Source organism: Spea bombifrons, chromosome 13 (genome assembly GCF_027358695.1).
Source record: "Spea bombifrons isolate aSpeBom1 chromosome 13, aSpeBom1.2.pri, whole genome shotgun sequence".
In the NCBI taxonomy this organism is placed as follows: Eukaryota; Metazoa; Chordata; class Amphibia; order Anura; family Pelobatidae; genus Spea; species Spea bombifrons.
In genome coordinates, this window is record NC_071099.1 from 1,651,509 (window position 1) to 1,674,162 (window position 22,654).

General features: G+C 40.9%; 2 protein-coding genes across 2 annotated transcripts; one reads left to right on the plus strand and one right to left on the minus strand.

Moving 5' to 3' along the window:
• Positions 1 to 1,346: 1,346 nt before the first annotated feature.
• On the plus strand, positions 1,347 to 7,355 carry CCNDBP1 (cyclin D1 binding protein 1). Its single transcript, XM_053453661.1, has 11 exons — positions 1,347 to 1,456; positions 2,308 to 2,364; positions 3,786 to 3,865; positions 3,951 to 4,032; positions 4,277 to 4,373; positions 4,482 to 4,555; positions 4,820 to 4,896; positions 5,300 to 5,553; positions 5,918 to 5,978; positions 6,207 to 6,253; positions 6,727 to 7,355. Exons 1-11 carry the CDS (start codon positions 1,372 to 1,374, stop codon positions 6,833 to 6,835), a joined length of 1,023 nt encoding a protein of 340 aa, XP_053309636.1. The 5' UTR covers positions 1,347 to 1,371; the 3' UTR covers positions 6,836 to 7,355.
• A 2,297-nt stretch (positions 7,356 to 9,652) lies between these two features.
• Positions 9,653 to 22,003, minus strand: LOC128471619 (protein 4.2-like). The gene is made up of 17 exons (XM_053453583.1): positions 21,899 to 22,003; positions 21,354 to 21,536; positions 20,374 to 20,607; positions 19,396 to 19,514; positions 18,637 to 18,765; positions 18,394 to 18,556; positions 17,571 to 17,709; positions 16,988 to 17,091; positions 16,552 to 16,797; positions 15,837 to 16,130; positions 13,567 to 13,733; positions 13,074 to 13,207; positions 12,531 to 12,691; positions 12,002 to 12,274; positions 10,958 to 11,112; positions 10,458 to 10,591; positions 9,653 to 9,891 (listed from the first exon to the last, which is right to left on the minus strand). Exons 1-17 carry the CDS (start codon positions 21,906 to 21,908, stop codon positions 9,720 to 9,722), a joined length of 2,817 nt encoding a protein of 938 aa, XP_053309558.1. The 5' UTR covers positions 21,909 to 22,003; the 3' UTR covers positions 9,653 to 9,719.
• Positions 22,004 to 22,654: the final 651 nt, after the last annotated feature.

The following is a 22,654-nucleotide window of genomic DNA, read 5'->3' on the forward strand; positions in this document are numbered from 1 at the left end:
AATTGAGTTTCACTCTGAAGATCCCAACCACCATTCAAGTTTCTGCGATTAATCCTCTGTGATAAGATATGCAGATTGAAATAAGAGTAAATACCACAATAACTTTACTTTTCCTCTCACTGATTTCTGGGCCTAGAAAGTTTTGTCCTCTGAAGTGACTACAAATGAAATTAAAGTGGCCGGCGTGCACGCACCGCGCCCAGGGCCAGACTGGGAATGAAAAGCAGCCCTGGAAACATTTGGAGAGCAGCCCCATATAGTTTATCTCACGGTCGAGCTCTTGTACCCACACGCACCCTTTATACATACCCGAGTCACACTATTTGCCATACAAATAACTATCATTCTTTTTATCACATTATTTATATTAAAATGCCAGAAAGCAAAAGTGTTAAAAGGCCCTAATAAATTAAATACGTGGGACGAAGTGCTGAGGCACAGCCATTGGGCGGCACGGTGTGTGCACGCTGACCTCTTTAATTTCATTAGGCGCCGGCAGCCAGCAGAGGCGGCCTGACTGCCGCACGACGGCCGATTTCAATCCCGCTCGCAGCCGCTTATCGGCATCCCTAATTAAATGGAATGATTAAGCCTGATTTTGGATAGAGTTTTCCACAGGAATGAAAATATATATACGCCTGGCTGATAAACGTATTATTATTTATTAAGCGCCCACATGGATTCCAATCTAGCCTCATGCCAATTTCATACAACGTTTCTGGCATTAATGACGGAGTCACAAGTGCCCCACTTTTGAGCTTACAATCTAAAAGGAGTTACACCTCTACACGTCTGATCCGTACTCCCAGAGCGCTCAGTGTTTTCGCCCCAATCTCAGGGTGAAAGGGCAGATTCTGTGGGGCACACAGTCACAACTGACCGCTTCCTGTTGTACCCAGCTGCGATCATACGTGACTCCCCAGTGCTTTTTCTACCAGTATGTTATGAGTGAAAAGCAACATCCCTGCTTGAATGCAGGTGACGTAATTAAGTGTATCTTTGAACACTGGCAAGTCAATGCTTTCACGAGGACCGATATCGGAGCCATTCGAGTAGCACATTTGGCGAGTTACTAAATAGAATGTTCACAATGGACTATTAAAGGGTTAATATTTCAAGAACAGACCATACAGCCCACCGAACTTCGTGTATAAAAACTTTAGCGGATGACTGTTGCTATGGTTACCATATAGTGCTAACTAATAAACACATGATACTCCTATTTTCGTGTCGCCATCGTAAGGCCCGCCCCGTTGACTCCAAGAAAATGTCTGCTGTCCCCAGAGCTCTACTCTGGGTGCTGGACCCAGTTCTCGTTGGTACAGGAAGCGACGTCAGTGTGTGTCAGTCTTTCTCGTCCGGCATTCCGTTATGCTCTCTTGCAGTGGTTCCGGAAAGATGGAGCCTGTTCAGAACCTGGCGGACAGTTTGCGTGCGGTGCTAGGGAGACTGCGAGGCAAGTTTCGGGTGTTAATCCATTCCTCTTACGTCTGTAATCTGTTTTTGCCGTAACTATCATGTCTGACCTAAAGCTTGGCCTATATTCGTTGCCCCGGTTCTTATTATCGTATGTGGGTTAATGTCAGTACCCGGTCCGTGACATGTGACAGCTGACAGTCGTATAAACACGTGCGATTTATTATTAAACCCAAGAGACCACCAAACGCGACTCAATGAGGGGTATTTTGAAGTCCCCTTCAGAACCTTGGGGGGGGGGGCGTGCTCGCTTCGGACACATTCTAACCACACACCTAATGTTTATGATGACACATTTCTAGGTGCCTTTTGCTAAAAATTAGGGCAGTCACCATAGCAACCAGCGGTGCTGGTTCTTCATTAAGCGCTTTGCATCAGAATTGTTTCCCGCACCATTCGCCCGCTGTATTGATCACAACTAGCTTTATTTTTCTCAGCTAAAATAATCTTATCTGCCTATTTAATGCCCATAAAGTTGTTTTTTTCCTTAATTTGGTTTTGTGTATTTTATTTCTACCGTCTGCACCGGTGCAGTTTTGATCTTTAGTCCAACATCATACTGTAAAGTATTTCTGTACAGGTACTGTGTAGGTAGTACTTTTACAGAGGTACCAGCAGAGGTGGTAGAAGGTAATACAGACAGGGGATTTAAACATGTATACGACAGGCGTAAAGTTATCCTGGATCTGGATACAGGAATAATGGGAAGACTAGATGGCCCGGATGGGTCTAACCTGCCGTCTTAGATTTCACCTCTAATGTTCTGCAACTTTTTTAATGGCCGAGGTAAAATACCTGTTACTGTTTGTATTTATATATATTTATATACAGATGGAGAGTCTAGAGAGAAAACCAACTTCAATGCACCAAACTTCTGGGAAACACTCGGTAAGAAACTTTGATTCCAACCCTTCCCGAAAATTATTTCTTGATCATATAAAACTATTCCTCGACCCCCCCCCAGGGGCTGCTTAATTTTATTATTATTATGTATTGTTTTATATAGCGCCATCAAATTCCGTAGCGCTGTACAATGGGTAGACAGGACATAACGAGTAGTATGTAACATAACAATATGACTTACAGAAACAACAGGTGAGGAGGGCCCTGCTCAAAGGAGCTTACAATCTAAATGCCACAGAACAGGAGACGTGCTCTTACTTCATCTCTCTTGTTATATGATTAGATCTTCTTAGGAAAGAATAAAGTGACAGATCAGAATATGTACAAATGACACAAATACATTTTACACAATGTGATGCAATTGGCTTCCATAATCTAGCATTATGTTAACAGGTGTGCTACCTTAACACGTGCTTTACATGCAGGGCCGGCCGAAGACTTAACGCCGCCTGGGGCGAAGTTTAAAATGCCCCCCCAGCCGACGCGGGGGGGGGGCGGCATTTTAAACTTCGCTGACGCCATTATTCCCCACCCCCGGCAGTACTTACCTTTAAAGAGTCCTGCCGGCGAGTCTCCCTGCTCTGCCACGGTGCCGGTTTGTAATGCTGAGCGCTGGAAATTGACGCCACTTCCGGCGCTCATCATTACAAGCCGGCACCGAGACTGAACAGGGAGACTCGCCGCAGAGGAGAGAGAGAGGGGCGCCGAGCGGGTAAGCGAAAACTACTCGGCGCCCCTCTCGCTCTCCTCCGCTTCAAAACAAACAACCAAAAAAACGCTTGGGTCCGCCCCTTCTAAAGTTGTAGGGCCGGCACTGTTTACGTGGCAAACTTACCCGCGTATTAGCATTGTGTTTTTGCACACTGATGCCTTTGTGTCCTTGAATCTTATACATGATGTGCTCATTTGTACATTTTTTTTCACCCAAACAATAACTGTAGTAATTCCTGTGATGATGCGTTTTCTGTTGTGAAATATTTTTCCTAACAATAATTATACTGAGATTATCTTTTATTTATATAGCACTTGGTACAATACATATATTCAATTGACAGACTAAGACAAAGCAGAAATGAATGAGCAGATACAACATACAAAGACAACAGATGAGAGCTCTTATAGCAAAACGCATTGATTAAATGGTTTGGTGGTCCAGCCACATTATTCTGCTGGATAACCACCTCTCCTAACTCAAGGAGAAGCCATGCTTTGGAAATGGAGAAACTTTCCAAAGGCAATGGTTGGCGGGGGGGGGGGGGGATTTCCAACTGGCAAAAAGGGAACACTTAAATTCTAGGGTCCCTCCAAACCAAGGTAGCGATGATCATATCTTTTATGAAACACAAAAACAAGCGATAAATCAGCATGGTATTTAGTGTTTATCCTATTTTATTACGCCATTCCAGGTCAGACCTTTAAAGTCATTTCTCAGGAAGCTACTAAGATGAGTTTGGCTTTCTCCAAGCCCCCGATGCCGTCACACGAGGTAGGAACGTAATGGATTTTTGGAGGCCCGATTTATGCTGCCCTTTACCATGTAATCCTATATCGTTCTCTGTATGTTCTTCCAGGACAATCAGAAGTTAAGTGATGGGCTTCTCAACTCTGTTCTGGCAGCTGCTACTGTCTATTATTCACTTCCCAAGGTGCAAGGTAAGGACAAGGGCCATACAGCAAAAACTTACCATGTCTTTGGGACCTTTATCCCATTAATAGGATATATTTAAAAATAAAGTCTACGTACTATGCATGACCCTATACTGATTCTTTTTTTCTTTCTCAAGGAAAATTGAGACTTTTACCAATGAGAATAAATAATATTTACTTCTCCTGTATTATGGACTTATTGGATGAGAAATGTGCTGTTGATGTGTTCATGAGTTGTTGTCACATCCAGGTATCACCCTACGTAAGACTGTGCGAGAGGCTGTGGCGGATGTCATAGAGGGCACCATTCAGTTGGTGGACGTCATCCTGAATTCACGCATACAGAGGTATCAGTCACATTAAGTTGAGGTCCTACCTTGGGTTCAACCGCCTTATCCTTCTTGTGCTTCCCTTTTGTTCTCCTGACGTTCTCTCATGATGCTCTTTACCTTCAGTCTGTCACAGGCACAGTTGGTCTCTACAGGCAGTGTCTGGGAAGCTTGTGACCAGTTTGAACAGCTTCCAAAAGGTTTGTTCATCTCCTGCTATTCATTCTTCGTACATCGTGTTTGTGTTTTTGATTATTAAACATTCGAACAACATTGTCCTATTTTACTTTTAATTACTTTGGTATGTCTCATTGTGGCTTTGCTGCTGTCATTCTTCCCGAGTTCTTCACTGTGAATGTGTCCTCATCCATCTGATGAAATGCTATTAGATGCAGCCTTGTCAACACTTTACACTGGGATTGTGTCCCCTAACCATCCCACGATTTCCACATGTACCTCCACAGATAATAAAGCTGCGGTGGTGGTGCAGGTGTCGAGATATCTGGCTGTTGTGAAGGATGCCATAGAGGAAGTGGAGCAGGTAATGATGTTTTCTCCTTCTTTGCCACATTTCTTTCATGAGACCTCTTTATGACCCATATCAACTCTATTGTTACAAGCTTCATGTGTATTGTATGTTTGGACCAGAAGAGCCACATTACATAGATAAGACTATGGCTGTAGACATATATATATATTGTTCACTTTACAAAAACAGCCCACAAGCAGCGCTTTTCCATAAAATATGCCTTAACTACGTTACTGATGATTTCAAAGGCTAGTTGAGGATCATCATTTTTGTTCCAACACCATCCGAGATGCTTCGCATCGACTGTTCTTGTCATGTGCTTTTAGTTTAGTTTAAAAATAAGCTGGATGAATTATCTTATTCACCAGGCTTTGCTCATCATCGTTTAGTCATTACCTTTACACGTGATATGCAGGCTGCAGCAGGTGAAGATGATCCTTTCAATGACATCTTAGATGACGATGAAACAGGAGGTCGCTGCAATCAAGACACTTATTGGTCAGAGGCAGATCGTAAGCTCCTGGGACCCTGTCTTGGCCTGATGAAGGCCTCAAAAGCCTGTCTGAAGAAGGTTCTGGGGGCTTTGAAGGCTCAAGGGAAAGTGGACACGGATGAACACGTGGCTCAATTGGATGACTTGGCAGATGTTACACAGGAGATCAGCCCAAGGTAGGAATGCACTGAGCTCCTGCTTCTTAATAGGGTCCTTTAATTCAAAATGTTGTTCTCTCTGTGAGCTTCAGGTTTAATATTAATGCCCAAGAATCATTACAAACTTCTTGGTCAAATAACATCATTACATAGTAGTTTATTTCTAAAACATCTTGTTCTATGAATCGGTGTTGAAAAAAATGTTTTAAATCTTTGTGACCTTGGCTTCTGAATTACTAAATTATTGTTAATCTTGTCCTGCCCTGGGATTAAGTACACTGTACATGGCGAGTCCTATTGAATGTGGGTATATTGCAGTGCTGGATGGGAGTGTATATCTCTCTGAAGAGAAAATAGCTGTGAAATGTGTTATTTTTCTTAGTGTTGACGAACTAGCCTTGAGTTTGTACCCTCCGATGAACCATGCAGCTGTACGTCTAAATGTAAGTACCTTTATATTTACCCTCCCGCGTTACATACGTCTGCCTTCCTCTTGATTACCCAAATTAATTCAGCCTTTGTATCTTTTTTGTTCTTTCCCACCATCTTCTCTTTCTGTTTTTTTTAATGGTTTGCCAATTTCTTCCATAGGTCATATCAAGAGTTTTATTGCATTTAGTTAAAATTGGTCAGCGACTAATACACTTCTCCATCACACTCGTGTTTTTCAGGGAGCGCAGTTAGCCTCTGTTCTGAAGAAAGTGCTTGAAATTGCAAGGTTTGTATATTCCTCATGTTGTTTACTGCTAGGTGACTTTTCAGTGCCTCTCCTAATTGGCAAATAACAAGGAAAGACCAGACGCTGTCCCTTGTAGAAAGGAAGAAAGAACATGCATATGGTTCAAAGAATGGATGACTATTGAAGATAGCTATGTTTAACAGTATCATGGACTATCATACAACATATTATAATCAACTCAAGTGCATACATTGGATTCTCAAAGATTGTCATTTGGAGGGCCATAAAGCCTTTTAATTTAGTAATCTGTATGTCAGCGGTGCCAAATGACAATACTGAAATCTATTAGAAATGTAACGTGTAGACCTGCGGAAGGTTCCTGGTATTTTGCCTAGAGGAGCTCTAATTTACAGATTATACCATGCTATGCCTTAGTTTATTAGAGCAGATGCAGAAGCGTGTTTGAGAGCGTAAATGACGCACGATCTGAGCTTTGTGTGTCTTTTTCTTAGAGCCAGCCATGTGTGCACTGAAGAGGAATCCTCCTGGATCCAGTTCCTCAGCGGGGCTGTTGACCACAACATGGAAAAAATAAAGAATTTCACCCAGCATGTCGTATGAGCATACCATTCGGTTTGATGAGCACTCTTATCGGGATGTAAAGGCATCTTCTTCAATCTTCTCTGTTGGAGAATCCCAGATTTTGTGCGACTTGTGCTTTCCGCAGGGACAGTGAATTGTTTGGCTTGTTTTGGATTGATACTGGGACCACGAGAAGACTAAATTCTTACAGACATTTGTTAACTTATACTTTATAGTTATTGTTTAATTCCTTCATCACATGGTCTCTTTTGGAGATGTTTGATATTTAAGCTACATTTCTGAATGTGTTTATGAGCAAGGCCATTGCAGGTCTTCCAAATCTTACTTTCTCTGTTCTTCTGCCATTGTGACCATGCATGACCACAAATGAGTTATATGGATACTTGAAACACCCAAAGAAAAACAATTTGCATGCTGTGTTCAGACAATGTCTTTGTAAAATAAGAATACTATTTTTTAACCTTATCAAATATATTTTTGTTTTTGAAGGACTTCTCAGTTAAGGTATATTAAAAGCCGGCTTGGTGTTTGCATTGGAGAGTTATGGTTTTCGGCTTTCCTTTCCGTCATGTAGATGGTAATTGAGATACAAAGAAGTCATATTTTAAAGAGTATTTCTGCTGCAGAGTAGTGAATGTGGAGCAGTCAACTCTAACATCCCATTGGTTTCCATGGTGATTGTCACATTTTTACAGCTTTGGCTCCTTTGAAATGTACCGTATATTCCGGCGTATAAGACGACTGGGCGTATAAGACGACCCCCAACTTTTACAGTCCAAATATAGAGTTTGGACTATACTCGCCGTATAAGACTACCCCTCTACCCCTCTACCCAGCGTACAACAACCAGCCAATCACGGCAAGCGATGTACCTTACCGGTGATTTGCTGGTTGATTTGCTGACATATACATACATGCACTGCCCTTACACACACACACACACACACACACGTATATAATATATATATCTATATATATATCTACACATATGCCTGTCCATACATACACATTTATACACTGCCCTCACCACACACCCCTGCCTTTACACACACATGTATATGTATATATATATATACACACACACGTGTGTGTATCTATATATATATATATATATATATATATATATATATATATATATATATATATATATATTTCTCCCCCCTTTCTCCCCATCTCTTACCTTATCTTCTGTCTTCTTTCTTCCATCCAGTTGTGGGAGCCCGAGGTCTGGCACTTCAGACCTCGGCTTCCCTGCTCTCTAATCACTACGCGCCGGCTATTGATGCCGAGCGCCGGGACGTGACATCATCCCTGCGCTCGGCATCAATAGCCGGCGCCTAGTGATCAGAGAGCAGGGAAGCCGAGGTCTGAAGTGCCAGACCTCGGGCTTCCCTGCTCCCTCATCACTACGCGCCGGCAATTAATGCCAGGCGCCGGGACATGACGGCATCCCTGCGCTCGGCATCAATAGCCGGCGCGTAGTGATTACAGAGATTGGTGGCTTCGTGGGAACCTCCGGCTTGGTAAGTACCCGGCGTATAAGACGACCCCCCACTTTTAAGAAGATTTTTTGGGGTTAAAAAGTCGTCTTATACGCCGGAATATACGGTATTTGCGTTTTGCACATGGTGAACGCTGAAGTCCAGGGTTCTGAAATACACCTGTTTGTTACAATACAACAGCTGTATATTTCTGTGCGATACGAAGGCTAGTAAAAACATACATATTGCCAACACTTTAGAGTACTTTACACCATTTGGATGGAGTGTGAAAGATACAATCCAACACCAACATCACCCTGGCAAGACAAAGATATCTTATAGTGCAAGGGTTTTTGGATAGCTATATGCCATTCAGTTGATCAACAAACATCTTTTATTTAGATAATATATATATATATATATATTATTTCCATTCTCACCTGGTATGTGTCTTTCTCGACATCGGGTCTTGAGGCTTCTGCGTAGTATCTTAGCTGTTCCTAGCACGCCACTCCTTCACGATGTTTCTGTCTCTTGGCACTGCTACGTCTATCTACAACATCCCCTCGCATTAGGTCTAGTGTCGTAGTAGCAATCCATCTGTTCCAGACTCTCTTGTCTTGTCCATGTATCGTTTGTTTCAGTAGCCCACTTGTCGTGAGATTGCCCCGGTTCCTCCACATCTAACCTTGTTAATACGGGCAAAGAACAAGCCGGCATCACTTTCATTTCATGCTCTCGTATTATTGAGGTAGACCTTATGTATTAAGGACTCCTTTAAGGCAAGGCAAGTTCCAGCCGGGATTCATACCTGTTTGATCGTTTTCGATAGCGGAATCTAAAGTTAAAACCATCTAGACTCTTAAAATAAGGAGAGAGTAAAATGTTATAGAAACTTTCTTTATTTTATGCTATAATGTAAAGTGGAAAATACAATTCAAATGTGCGTTACTGAAACTTGGAAGAAAAAAAATCAACATAGCTTTTATTCTTGGCAAAGGCTTGAACTGTTTAGATAATTGATAAATATATAAGCTGACTAATATATAATGAAAGGGCTCTGAATTTGAATATATATATATATTTGTTTATGACTTTCTTTTGTTAGAAATAGACAAGAAATTGTATACCCCAAATTGTATACTGCTGAAGTTTAAGGGCTCTAGCACCAAACTATAAATACACTTAAGGTCGGGGTTTAGGTAATAATACAGAACATTGACGCTGTTAGGGCAATGATGTCGTCTCCCAAGTGTCTCAATTTGGGATCCAACAACCATCCCCATTTTCTCCTTTGAGCTCCTTTTGTGAATGTTTGCTGGGTTTGTGTGTATCACGGCGTTCTGCAGCCCTGAAACTCAAGTAAGTCACTCCTTGGTCATTGGACTTATGGATAGCCGAATGAGAGACTCTAAAAGCTCCTATCCTCTAATGCCTGGGATCTCAGATGGCAGAACTTCAACACTCTGCATGCTCTTCACGCCACAGAACTGCCTGCATTTGAACTCCATGTACAGTTTCAGAGCCCCGGTCTGCGTTGGAGTGAAGGTGATGGTGAAAGCCTCTCTGAATCCAGGGTCAATATCTTGGCAACTGTATCCATTAAAGAAAGAATATAGTTAAAGTGCATGATATGTACAATAGGTTGAGTGGATTTTGAAATGGAATCCCTTATTTTAATAGTTCCCCTCTACATGACCTCATACTAGTATCTTGTAGTACAGCATGAAATCACAACACCATATATGGAACATGGGGAGTGAAGTGACACCAAACTCCCCCCACACACAACCGTATAAAGTGTGTGTATAGTACACACACCCACACACAAGACCCCACTCCCGCGACCCGGAGGATTTGGGTCTTGACAAACAAAACACCTTGTCCCCTGGTCACGCCTCTAACCACACCCCCTAAAACAAATATATATGCCAAAAAGGTGGCATAAAAATGAGACCATGGAAGGTGGCAGTGCACTGCAGCTCTGTAACTGCAGCTTCTCCTAAAGCGAAGTGACTTTTTTGCCTGCAGGTTAAAGAATGCATATGAATGTCCTTTAATACATTAGTGGTTGGAAATGCTGTATGGCATAGTAATCTGTCCCTTTAAAAACAAAACATTAACTGGAATCCTGCATGATTGACGCTTTACATGATCACCTGTAAGATCTCTTCTTGTGGACCAGACCTTTCCCAGAAGCCGTTAGGATGCAGCCTCTTAGCACCTCATCAAGAGGGTTTGTTATGGTGATTGTAGCAGTTATAGGATGGTACTGTAATGCCTCTTTCTGCATCTAAAACAAAATCATGATAAATCAATGGGATATGGAAACATTTAGGAAGATGATGTATGTATGTACGCATGTCTGACTTTGAATTGGTTGAGAAATACTTTTTAAATACCATCTAAAATTTCAAAATGACAGGTTTGGTTCTTTTATAACAGTAAAGCTTTTTTAATGTAGGAATATTTAGAAAGCAGCTTGCACTTTTTAGGTTACCCGTTGCTTTGTCCACCAAGTCCAGGCTGAGATCAAGTTAGCAATTTACAAAGTACACAATTGTTTGCCTCTGAATACGACTTTTTTTCCCTCTGTATTAAAGGAGAAAATGCTTGGGTTTATATTTTATTGTACCCTGAGCTAAACGCTCGCTTTTACCTGGATGGTAAGCTGAGGCTTGTACAGAGTGACATTCTTACTGGTGGATACTGTGTTGGTGACATCTTTTACGAGACCGGTGAGTCTGACGGCATTGCTCTCCCACAAGAGGTCTGCATATTGTTTGTGAAGAAGGTTGATTGCCAATGTTTGTTCTGTAGGAAAAGAAAATAGCAGAACTAGGTTAGGCGAATGCTAATCTCGTATTAGACATTTTTGACCAAATTCTGAAAGTTTTTGCACAACACACTCTGTTGGAAATGTAAAAAAATAAAAGCATCGCTTAAGCCACCAAAATATGAATCTATGGGTTTCTCTACCACAGCCCTCCATAAATCTGCCACCCACTGAAATAGTGGCTGATGGGGCAGCTCCCGGGGGGCACCACGAGACCCCTCAACCTCCTTGTGCTTCCCTTGACTTCTAGGAGTAGATGTGACATCAGGACTCTGACCTTGTCCCAGGATACATATTAACCGCCCAGGTTGACAGCTGCAAGTGTTCTTTAATGATATCTAAATTTTTAGGGTGACCCCATCAGTTCTGAAATAAAACACAAATAAACTGTGTCTGGCCAATTGTCCCCTGATCCTTGTTTTCTTTCATCTATGGTGGTCTAAGCTCATTAAGGTAGCATTAAAGAGGCACTCCAGTCCTTATATCCACTTCAATGCCCCCTTAAGGTAAATAACTTATAGTAAACACTGACAAAATAAGTTAACGTTTTTGAGTAATATGGCACATTAAACCGCCCTTAATTGAACGTTTGAAATCCAGCCACAAGCCATTGGTCTAGTAAACTACTCATACATGAATAGATTGACCAAAGCAGTAATACAGTCATTTTAGGTTTCCATAGCTGAACACAAAAAGGCAATTCAAATTGTTTCTAAAAAAGCACTATTTTTCATAGTCATTAATTTTTTGGGACTTTGAGAAACTTTAGACAATGGGTTGAGATTACTCATGTCAGTTGTATAATGGATATTGGGTTCTCTGGGAATTATCATATTTTTTAATTAATTTGTTTGTTTGTTTTTTTACCTTCTTGTGCTTCCAGAGAAAAGTGAATTTCTTGCTTCCAGAAATGAGGACACTTGTCCCTATTTTCATATATATACTGAGCACCAAGGACCACACACAGATCTTTTTCTTTACTGCTATGATTGGAAATATTCAAGGAGAGGGGGAAGTCTTGCCCATACAACAGATAATTCTCGGAAAGGATGGTCATGGAGAGAGGAGAGAGGAGGTCTTCTAGAGAGCCAGTCGTTTCCTCTGTAGATTTCTGGAAGTCCTCCCAGTGGTGAGTGGACCCTGTTAACAAAAGATTCATCAAGAAATCATACATGAAAGAAGATGCTCCACATTTCAGTTAATTAAGAAGATTATATTATATGATATTATATATATATATTCTTATTTTAATCCCTTCATTGAAAACACTTCCGATTTAGTTAAATGATATACAATTAATGCCGGGATACTATTATGGGAATTTGTATTGCTCTATCCATTGTACTTCGATATAAAACATGCGACATGGCGAAATGATGTGTGGTGTTATACGAACATTCTCTAATATTGGATGGAAGGACCTCCAGCTTCTGGAATCCAGTGATGCTATGGAGCTTGCTAGTCCTGAGCTGCACATAAAGCCGTCTAGTTCCAGCTAACGTTGGAGTGAAGGTAATGGGATAGACCAAAGTGCTCCTTGGATCCACATTCTTGGACCTGTTCAACAAAAACATATTGCTCTTCAGTTCACTCAACAGTTCAGGGTTTCATGATACCATAACATAAAATATTAACTGCTCCCCATGTGCCGTGGGTACTTTAGGTGTATGAAATATTTTGTGTCTGCTTACTCCATGCTTAGTTGGTCTATAACATAGTTGTTGGAAACAATGCCTCCATCAAAAGTCAAAATGCTACTAATCAATACCCAATTTTAAAAGCCCATCAAATGTTGTTTCTCCAATGATCCTAAAACCATTTTGTTCTGGGAAACCTACACCCTAGATATACACAACTGATTTTGAATAATGGAACATCTGTCACGCACACAATGTTATATTCGGTACAGACAGTGTACACACAAATGGTTTTTGCTAACCTGTAGAACCTCTCCTTATGAAGCAGCCCTTTGCCTGAGACCTTTATGACACAATCCTCCAGGGTGTCGTTGAGCGGGTTAGAGAAGACAACCATCGCCTTAACGGGCTGGAACTGCAGCACAGCTTGCGTCATCTGCGTAAAAAAAAAAAAGATATCTAGTTCCAAATTAGGCACATTTTGGCTAATGTTCATGTCTATCTCTGGAACGAGAAAAAGCAGTATTTTTCTGCTATCACATGCTTTGAGAAAGGTTACCCAAAATATATGTCTCCCTATCTCTCTCCCTTTTCTTACTGGGCCATGTACTGTAAATCATGCTCTTCGTGGGCGGGCTTAAGCCTAATACTCATCTTTGTCTGGCCCATCAGAATCAGTATAAGTGCAAACCCGAGCTGAACCAGATAAAAATGCATCCTCTTTTTGTGTCCGAGTTATCCGCATAGCAGGGGGTTGGCTTGTCCCATGATAACGTAGGCCCCATTTTTGCTCACCTGAATAGCTATTTTGGGTTTGCAGACTGTTACATCCTGTTCTGCTACTGTAAAATGGCCATTTGCACCCATGGGCTGCTTCACCAGAGCAGTGATCCTCAGCAAATTATTGTCCAGTAGAGATTTCTCATACTGAGAATAGGAAATCCATCCGGAAACACACCTTTCTGTAAAGAAATGAGGATAGGGTTAAATCATTATTGGTCATAATGGACAGTCCTGACCTGCAATTGGCATGTAAGTACTCGTGTAACATGCACGTACGTGCAGAGCTCAGTGTGACTTCGTACCACTGCTCTTGGACAGTCTTGTAAGGAGACATCACAAGTGCCTTCCATAATATTTAATTCTATCCTTCAATAAATAAAAGGAAGCTGGTGGTAACTTTTAAAATCTTTTTAAGACGTGTAATGTTGAACAGAAATTATTTATACATAAGGGGATCGGAAGGAGATATCAGGGGTAGAGGTCATCACGCGATATTTTCAGATAATTATTTCTCTGTCATATATTTATGTCTCAACTTTGTTCTGTTTTTTCATTATTAAAAGAAAAAATTCATGACTAGATCCATTGAAGTCCACGTGCTTCCTGACATATCCTCCCCATTTTTAATAATGTTCCACCCATTTTTCTAGTGCCTTTGCCCAGAGATATACACTATATGAACAAAAGTATTGGGACACCTGACCATTACACCAACAGGGACTTTTATGACATTGCATTCTAAATACATAGACATTAATATGTAGTTGGTCCCCCCTTTTTGCAGCTATAACGGCTTCCACTCTTCTGGGAAGGCTTTCCACAAGATTTTGAAGTGTGGGAATTGTTGCCCGTTCACACAGTAGAGCATTTGTGAGGTTAGGCACTCTTTTACAGTTCATTCTAAAGGTGTTTGATGGGGTTGAGGTCAGTGCTTTGTGTGGCCGGTCAAGTTCTTCTGCACACCAAACTCATTCAACCATGTCTTTATGGACTTTGCTTTGTGCAAATGTAGACTCATCCTTCAGACTGCCAAACAGAGAAGCGAGATTCGTTACTTCACTGCTTCAGAGTCCAGTGGCGGAGTGCTTTACACCTCTCGATTCGATGCTTGGTATTGCACTTGGTTATGTTAAATTTGCATTCAGCTGCTTGACCATAGAAACTCATTCAATGAAGCTCCCGATGCACAGTTTTTGTGCTGATAATAATGCCAATGGAAGTTTGAAACTCTTCAATTATGGAATCAGCAGAGCATTGGCGATTTCTACGCATCATGTACCTCAGCGATCAACTCAGGGATCCCACTCTTTGACTTTACGCGGTCAAATACTTCGTGTGACCTGTGTCGATGGGTCTGGTCACAGAAGCCTCTATGTCCTGGGGTCCTGAGCGCCATCCTCCTCCCTACAGACTATGGGCCCTGGCCTTGAAAGGGTTCCTGTAGGTGGGTACAGGGGATCCGTTTATACTACTTAATTCCCCCTGGTACAGAGTGCCATGTTTACCCAGTTACCAGAGACTATAAAGACTGTGGAGCTCAACAGATTTGGGGTACCTGGATTTTGGGACAGGATTTTACGTGTGATGTGTTACTCTCCATCAGGTGAGAACTTACAGGATAGGGACTTCTATGGCCACTATTTACACTAAGATCTGATATCCAGGCGGTTTCGGCCAGAAGTCAGGGAACTGCCCGTGTTTACCATCTTCCCCACAAACTACACTAGCAACCGCCTATTGGGCTGAGGTGGGCCGAGTCCAATACTGTGCTGTGTGTAAAGGAGGGCCTGATTGAGAGTGTTTGGCTGTTACATACTATTGTATGTAAATTAACCCCTTGTACTGTTTAAATACCCTTGTGTTTCCCATTAAACGCAGTTTTATCCTCAAGCATCAAATCTTGGCTGATGTTTCTTGAGGGGAAGGTGGTACCTTGGCTGATAATAAGCGAGAGGTTCAGCATTTGGAGTAGCAGAGGAAGTCGACTTGAGTGGATATACCCATTTGGGGTACTGAGATGCCTAAACACCTAAATTCAATAATTGAGAGATGTGTCCCAATAATTTTGTCCATGTAGTGTATTTTGGTTGGGTGTTGCCCTAGTTCACAGCTAGAATAGTGCCCCAGCCACTCGCCCCAACCCATATCCCCATGGTCTTCCTCAGAACACATGATGCTGGGTAAGGCTACTATGGAGGCCAGACCTATGAAGGAGTTTTTTTGCAGAGGTTTTGGTCCTTGTTAAATGTAATCACGGTATTTCTATGATCTATTAAAATTACCTTCTCCTGGACTGAGGTGAAAATGGAACTTTTCACTCCAGAATTGTGCTCTTGTGATGCCATAATCATACGCAGACTGGGCACCCATTACAAGTTGCAGGTCCCTCTTCTCATCGCCCACATTGCTGACAAACACCTTGATTTCTATATCATCTCCATAAAGCTGGGAATTCTGGGATAGCATATAAAGTATAACGTTATTGTCAGATGGATCATTAGTATCCTCGGGCTGTTGCTGTTCTTTTAGCAGTATCTCCCTGGCTCTTTGTAACACCTCGTATTCTTCTGCAGAACCTGTTTGAAACACAAGCAAACACATGCTTATTTAAAAATACCTACTGTACGTTTGGATGTCTTCCCGGCTTAGATGTCCTCCCTCCATGTGTATCTTTTTTCTGCCCAAGCTCACGTCTAGTTGTTATTGAGTCAGAATTATGACCATTGGACTGCACCCAGACAAGCTGAGAATTTTTTTTAAGGATTCCCATGCCACCTACCATGCAGGACACAAAACACTATAGCTAGAAAATATATTTTAACTGCTTAGAAATCATCTTTTAAACCCATTATAAATTGCAGCTTTTATAATTTCTTTGTATTGATCCTGGTCTTTACCTTTGTGTTACAAGAAAAGGGTGTTTGTAGGATGGAATAAATTGTTGCCAATCTTAGCAGAAGGGAAAAGATGCCAGCATTCTGTATCATACTTACGTACCTTTTGGGTATTTATATTTATGGTAAATGTCCTTTTGTGCGTCACTTCCAATGCTTTTTGTGCAGATGCTATCTCCCACATATCTGGTAGCTCCAAAAGATTTTATGAAATATCCTTGAGAGTTCCGAACCCAGGCCACACAATCTGTGACCACTTTAGAAAAGATGAGACCAACATCGTAATGCCAGCTCACATGCCCTTCTTTGATGGCTCTTACTGGTGCTGGACCATTGCAGCTTAAGACACCTACAACAACACAAGCAGACCTAAGAGAAACTCGGAAACGTGGGTCTGGGAATAATGAACCAATATGGGGCTATAGCAGGGATAATAATATTAATCCAAATAGATAGAACCAGAGTCCTCAGTGACATTTATTGCCTACTCAATGTAAAAAAAATATATATTCAAGAAAACTCATTCTTATAAATCTCACCGCTGTATTTATGCTGTGCTGTAGCATCGAGGACTTGCCAACCACTGTATTCCTGTGGAAGATCCTTCCTCTTCATCCAGCACTCGTTCCACACATGGAAATGCCTGCAAAAATAAAATGTGCATCTATTTTATTTCTAGATTCTTCCATAGAGTAGGAAACCTTGAGATTTAACTCACCCTTAATGTGCTCTACAGACATAGAATCATTTTTATACTGTGTTTTACGATGCCTGTTCTTGAGGAGAACTTATGTTTCACTTGTGTTCCAGTGGCACATTAATTATGGTCTATTTATTGTTTTTAAAGACCGCCTTAAAAACTTTTTATTAGTGGTGGGTACAGGGCCCTAACTTGGGTTAATATACATTTTGTGCTGGCATTGTCAGAGTTGGATATTGCAAGTTGCCCTGTTAAGTGTGGCATCATTTAAGGATGGAACTGGCCCTCATTTCTTCCTGAATATCAGGGCCATTCTTCAACCCGCTTATTAAATTAATAAAATGAATACATCGTTAATACTTATGTTGATTGTGACATCATGTTCTCAAAATAAATAATTAGAAATCCGAAAGATACATCACCAGATACTGTCATTTCTTGATCTATGAATCCGTGCTCCGTTCTCATTGTAATATATGTCCTTCTTTAGGGTCCTATTGGTATCGTAGGCTGAGTTATAATTTGTAACAATCCTTGTAGGAATTCCCAGACATCGAAGCACTGTCCAAAAAAACCCAGAAAACATCAAACCCCAATAAATGAAGTATTATCACTCGGTTAATGTTGATCTTACTGCAGTAATCCATGTGAGCTTGCATGTCTTGTTACAATACAATATGTATATGTAGCCATATCTCTGGCTGGATCCTTGCTATATACCGGTAGATAGGACAATTACCCCCTGTGTTGGTTAGATTTCTTCAAGCAGGGGCTTTAATATCAGGTTTGCGGGCTTACCACTGTGGAAGGATGACCACCGTGGGGTCATGTAACATGACATTGCATGACTGTAGTGTGGCAATTCCTATCATGTACTAAAAAAATGAATGCGGAGGATGACTTCTCCATGCTTATATCCAGGTGATCTAAAATATTTGTATTGGGTGGGCCTTTGCAGTAGCAGAAATGGGCCACTTGATTATACTCGCCTGTCTGTGCCTGTCGCCTGGTAGCTCAGTTTGTGTTCTAGCATGTTTCATAGAGAACCATCCAATTGTGTTGCAGTAGACAATGTAGAACAGCAGACAAAAACATATGTATGTGAACTGAAAATGGTATTGGAATGCTCTAGATATAGGATAAGGGCAGGTACTAAAGAAAGTACTCAGAGGTTGGGCAGACTGGATGGGCCTACCGGTTCTTATCTGCCGTCACTTTCTATGTTTCTATATTTCTTGTGATCACCTGTACAAAGCACTGCTGCAAACACCCAGTGGTGCCCATAAACAGGTTGGTCTTGCGTGTTGAACCACTGTTGCAAGATCGGTAAACTGCTTATCCAGGTGTAGGACGGCTGACCATTTTGGACCATGAATTCCACTCTGTCTTCTTCGTCTCTTTTACTGATCTGAGGAAGAATTTCATTATTAGATGTGCGTAACTGACAGTAAAGGCAACTTTATAAACCATTATTAGAGGGTATCTCACCGCATCACTGATGACTTGACTGACATAGATGGGGTCGTTTCTCTGCAAATATTGTTCCTCTGGAGATTCCAGATAATGTTTAGCGCTGTCCATGAACTTGATAGAGATGTCACAGATTTCCTTCTCAAACTGTACCATAAAACAGATAATTAAATGTCATTTTTTGATACAGTCTTAGTGTAAGTGACCTTTTATTGGACCCACACCTAAGAAGCTGTACATACCCAGAGGTCTCTCCTTCAGATGAAACATCTGAGGTCACAAAAGCCTATGTAATTTTACATCTTTTTCTTGGTTAGCTCAATAATGGGTTTCAGCTTGGACTAAATACTCAATTTTCTCTTGGGCTAATACATCTATGTTAATTTATCTTTTGATACTAAGAACATACCAAGTATAAAATGCAAACTTCTACCATATCCAACTAGAGAAAGGTGCCAACTACAGAAATAGGAATAGAGAAAGACTGCTTTTCTGAGCAGAATGTAAAGATCAGTAACAAAAGACTGCACTTTTCAAGATAGGCTGCTAGGTCAATAGGTTCTGCATCTCATTTATTTAGTATATTTCCTTACATCAATAACATTATTAAAATAATCCCACCGTTATAGTTGCCTGCAGATGCACCATGCGAGGCTCTAAGACTGATGAAAAACATTTTTTTATGTTTGTACAATGGTAGGAAGGATGGCTGGAAAAAGTTTATGTTCTATATTACGCCAATACATTCTACCAAAGAGAAATGACGATTAAACTTACTTGCCCAAAATGCCATTGATGGGGCTGGACACAACTGTCTGTACCAAGGTAGATGATGCCATCCTCATTGAGTATGTACTCCCGTCTCTGAGCCTCATTGTATAGATACACAGGATCACCTATAAGATGAAAGGGTGAAATAGAGAGCTGAATAACGCTAGAGATCTCCTGGCCAGTAATGGGTTTAAGTCTATTGTGTGTTTTCCAACAACCATGCAACAACTTCTTGAATAGACTTGATTGCAGAAATCTGTATCATTGTGCATTTAAAGGGGGGTTGTAGCATCTGAGATACAACCCTAATTCAATCAACCACTGAAAATCACCTGTTAGAGTTATATTTCCAGCTGTAATATCCACCAAAGGTGCATATAGGACATATCAGGTACAAGTTCTTCCATTTATATGAATAGAATTTGAAGATTGTGCTAAAGTCCTACTGCCAACTAAACACGCTTCCTGAAAATTCAAATAATTCTCTAGAAATAGAGGTTTTAAGTAATTAAATATTTAGAGAGAAAGGCAACAATCTGAATCCTGATGGCAAGCTGGCATGTACACTAACAAATCATTTTTGCAACAATGATTAAGGGTATATAGTTCCAAATCATGGGAGATAGAATCAGGTCGTGACATGGCCCTTAAATATAAAATCTGCTCTGCTGCCAACAGTCCGATGTTACCACGGATTCTACACAGGAACTAAGTATGAACAGAACTTTACAGGGTCTTTCAGAGCTTCGACCCTGGAGAAAGGGCCAACCGAAACAAAGTCACCGCTCATGAACATAATGGACAGCGCCGGACATAATCAGTACCAGAATGGAAACTTGGGACTAGACTGATCATACAGGAAAATGAGTATTTATGTATTTCACATTGCCCACTATCTATAGACATGAACTGGAAAACTATTTAGCCCTAATTTGTAAACTGTACCTTTTAGTAACCCATTTCTTGGATGCACATTGCACGTACCTTCACACCAAGGGTTGAAGAGCAGCATGAATTCTCCCAGTTCTTGTATATATCCACCAGGTAATTTGAGAGTTAGCTTATAATATCCTATTATGGCATTTGCTGGGGTCGTTATGGATATTATCCATAAGTCCTGGTCTTTGTCAATCACTCTGGCACTCCAAGACTTTCTGTCACCAAGACTTGAAATTGGGAACGTGTTCTTCGTACCATTTAGCTTGGATGGGTTGGGTCCTGCAAGAAATATAATATTGTGAATAAGACTTAAGGATCATGAAATATAATGCAGCACTAGGATTTATGAAATAAATCTATACTGCCTCACTGACCTTAGTAAAAGCAAAAACTAAAAACAAGCAGGTGCTTGGGAAACTCTCTTTAAGGATAACTGGTCAGGAGTGTTCTCATCTAATAAAGCAGAGAAAGGTATATATTATATACAGCAAAGAACTGTATATATTACATATGGGCAAGGTGATGAACCTCTTCACATTTTTCGCATGTACAAATAGTAGGGCATGACCTCAGGTGGGACTGTCCCGGGTGGTATTCTCTCAGGGTAAATGGTTACATTCCATTGGGTTATAGTAGCAGTAAGTAGATTCTACGGTAGGTTATTGTGCTATAAGCACTGAATGCGCACACGCTGAATACCAAACCAGTAGAAGGCAACATTAATAAAAAAAATCTACGTCCTGAAAGCTTACATAACTTTTATATATTTTAAATTGTTGGTCCAATAAAAGGTATCCAACTTGGCTCCATTGGCTAGATTGAACACTTCTTCTCACTCTATGGTGTCATTAGAAACTATTTTGGGTTCACTTAGTTACTTTTGCAAACATGTGTTTATGATTTTGTAAATTCTACACAAACTGTGACAAATTATATATTGAGGCTGACCATAATGTGAACAACTGTATGTGTGATGTGTATGTATGTATATATGTATGAATGTAACATAAACATTTCAGTTTCACCTGTTTTTGTAGTAAGCGTGCATTTTTCCAGCTGCGTCTGTTTCTTTTTATTTTGAAAGCTCAACGTGATGATGAATTCTTGACCTCGTCTTAGGAAAAGATGAGTCTCTTTGCTTAGGTCACTGGTTCGGTGTTCCTTGTTGTTTTGTGAAACTTGAAGGTCACATCTTACAGTCTTGAGTCCTTGAGATCAAACATAAGTTAAAAAACTTTACTAGGTCTAATTTCCATAGATTTAAACAGTGATACTGTATAGATGTTCATAGATCTGCGTGGAAAAACCAGAAAAATTGCAAAGAAAACAAACCAGGTAAGCCTTCACGGGATTAGTTCTCTGTGACACTGTTCTCTCCTGTTGTCATCAACCTTAGGAGCTCCAGGATATGATGAGAAATACTAGTACTCACTGTTGCTCAGACTATATTTAATCATAATGCGGTAGGCCACCACCAATGATGCCAGACTCTAGGTGTGTAAACAGTGGTCTGTTAATATGGTCCATGGTTAGGATTGTTATGTGGTCTATATCAGAAATGCCCACTCACCTTGCACCATGTTTCCTGCGCCGAGGGCCGGTATATGGCAGTACTAGGCTGGAGTAACTGTCAGGCGATGGCCGCGCTCTGAGTGTAAAGGTTTCTGTGTATCCCTATCTCTCTCTTGCACTCGGCTATCTGTAACCACACTATGGGCTGTGTGGTTCTGTGTGACTGCCGAGGTCTGGGGTAGAAGGTGTGGCCCCCCTACTACTATTCATGCGTCAGAGGGGAATTCTCTCAAATTCACACTGAGCCTTAGAGATAACAACATACTGTATACAGTGTCAAAGTTGTTGAGTAAGTAGAATCCAGACGTTAGGCGTTTGACCTGTCTCAAAGGGCACATTTCTTCTTTAATTCATACCGAGCTGTTTTTGTATTTTAACCAACACTCATAGCTTTTCAATACATTGTACCCAATGTAGAAGCATAATTGTAAGTATTACCTCTCTCCACTTTCCTCAGCGGGTGTAGGAAAAGGGTGTTATCATATACAAGAACATTGGTCACAAGGTTTGTGGAAGTTGTTGGTGCCTATGGGCAAAGTATGTCTGCCTAGCCTTGCTTAGCGGCTAGAACTGTATGGTTCATGTCCATGGTGCACAAAGGTGAGTAGGTTGGTGGTATAAAGTTATATTTATATATATATATATATATATATATATATATATAATCATGCTTATATTGCTAGAGTGATTTTGGTACAACCTTAGATCCCATCCTGACTCCTCAGCCTGAACAAAATATAAGCCAGCGGACACC

What these genes read in the sequence shown, in the direction of transcription:
- LOC128471619 (XM_053453583.1), bottom strand. An exon ending in CACGCTTACTACAAAAACAG is followed by an intron (nt 20,608 to 21,353) that starts GTGAAACTGAAA and finishes TATTTCTTGCAG; the next exon opens with GACCCAACCCATCCAAGCTA. An exon ending in CTTCAACCCTTGGTGTGAAG is followed by an intron (nt 19,515 to 20,373) that starts GTACGTGCAATG and finishes TTCATCTTATAG; the next exon opens with GTGATCCTGTGTATCTATAC.
- CCNDBP1 (XM_053453661.1), top strand. Translation starts at nt 1,372, where the DNA reads ATGCTCTCTTGCAGTGGTTCCGGAAAGATGGAGCCTGTTCAGAACCTG. An exon ending in TTCACTTCCCAAGGTGCAAG is followed by an intron (nt 4,033 to 4,276) that starts GTAAGGACAAGG and finishes TGTCACATCCAG; the next exon opens with GTATCACCCTACGTAAGACT. An exon ending in CTGAATTCACGCATACAGAG is followed by an intron (nt 4,374 to 4,481) that starts GTATCAGTCACA and finishes CTTTACCTTCAG; the next exon opens with TCTGTCACAGGCACAGTTGG.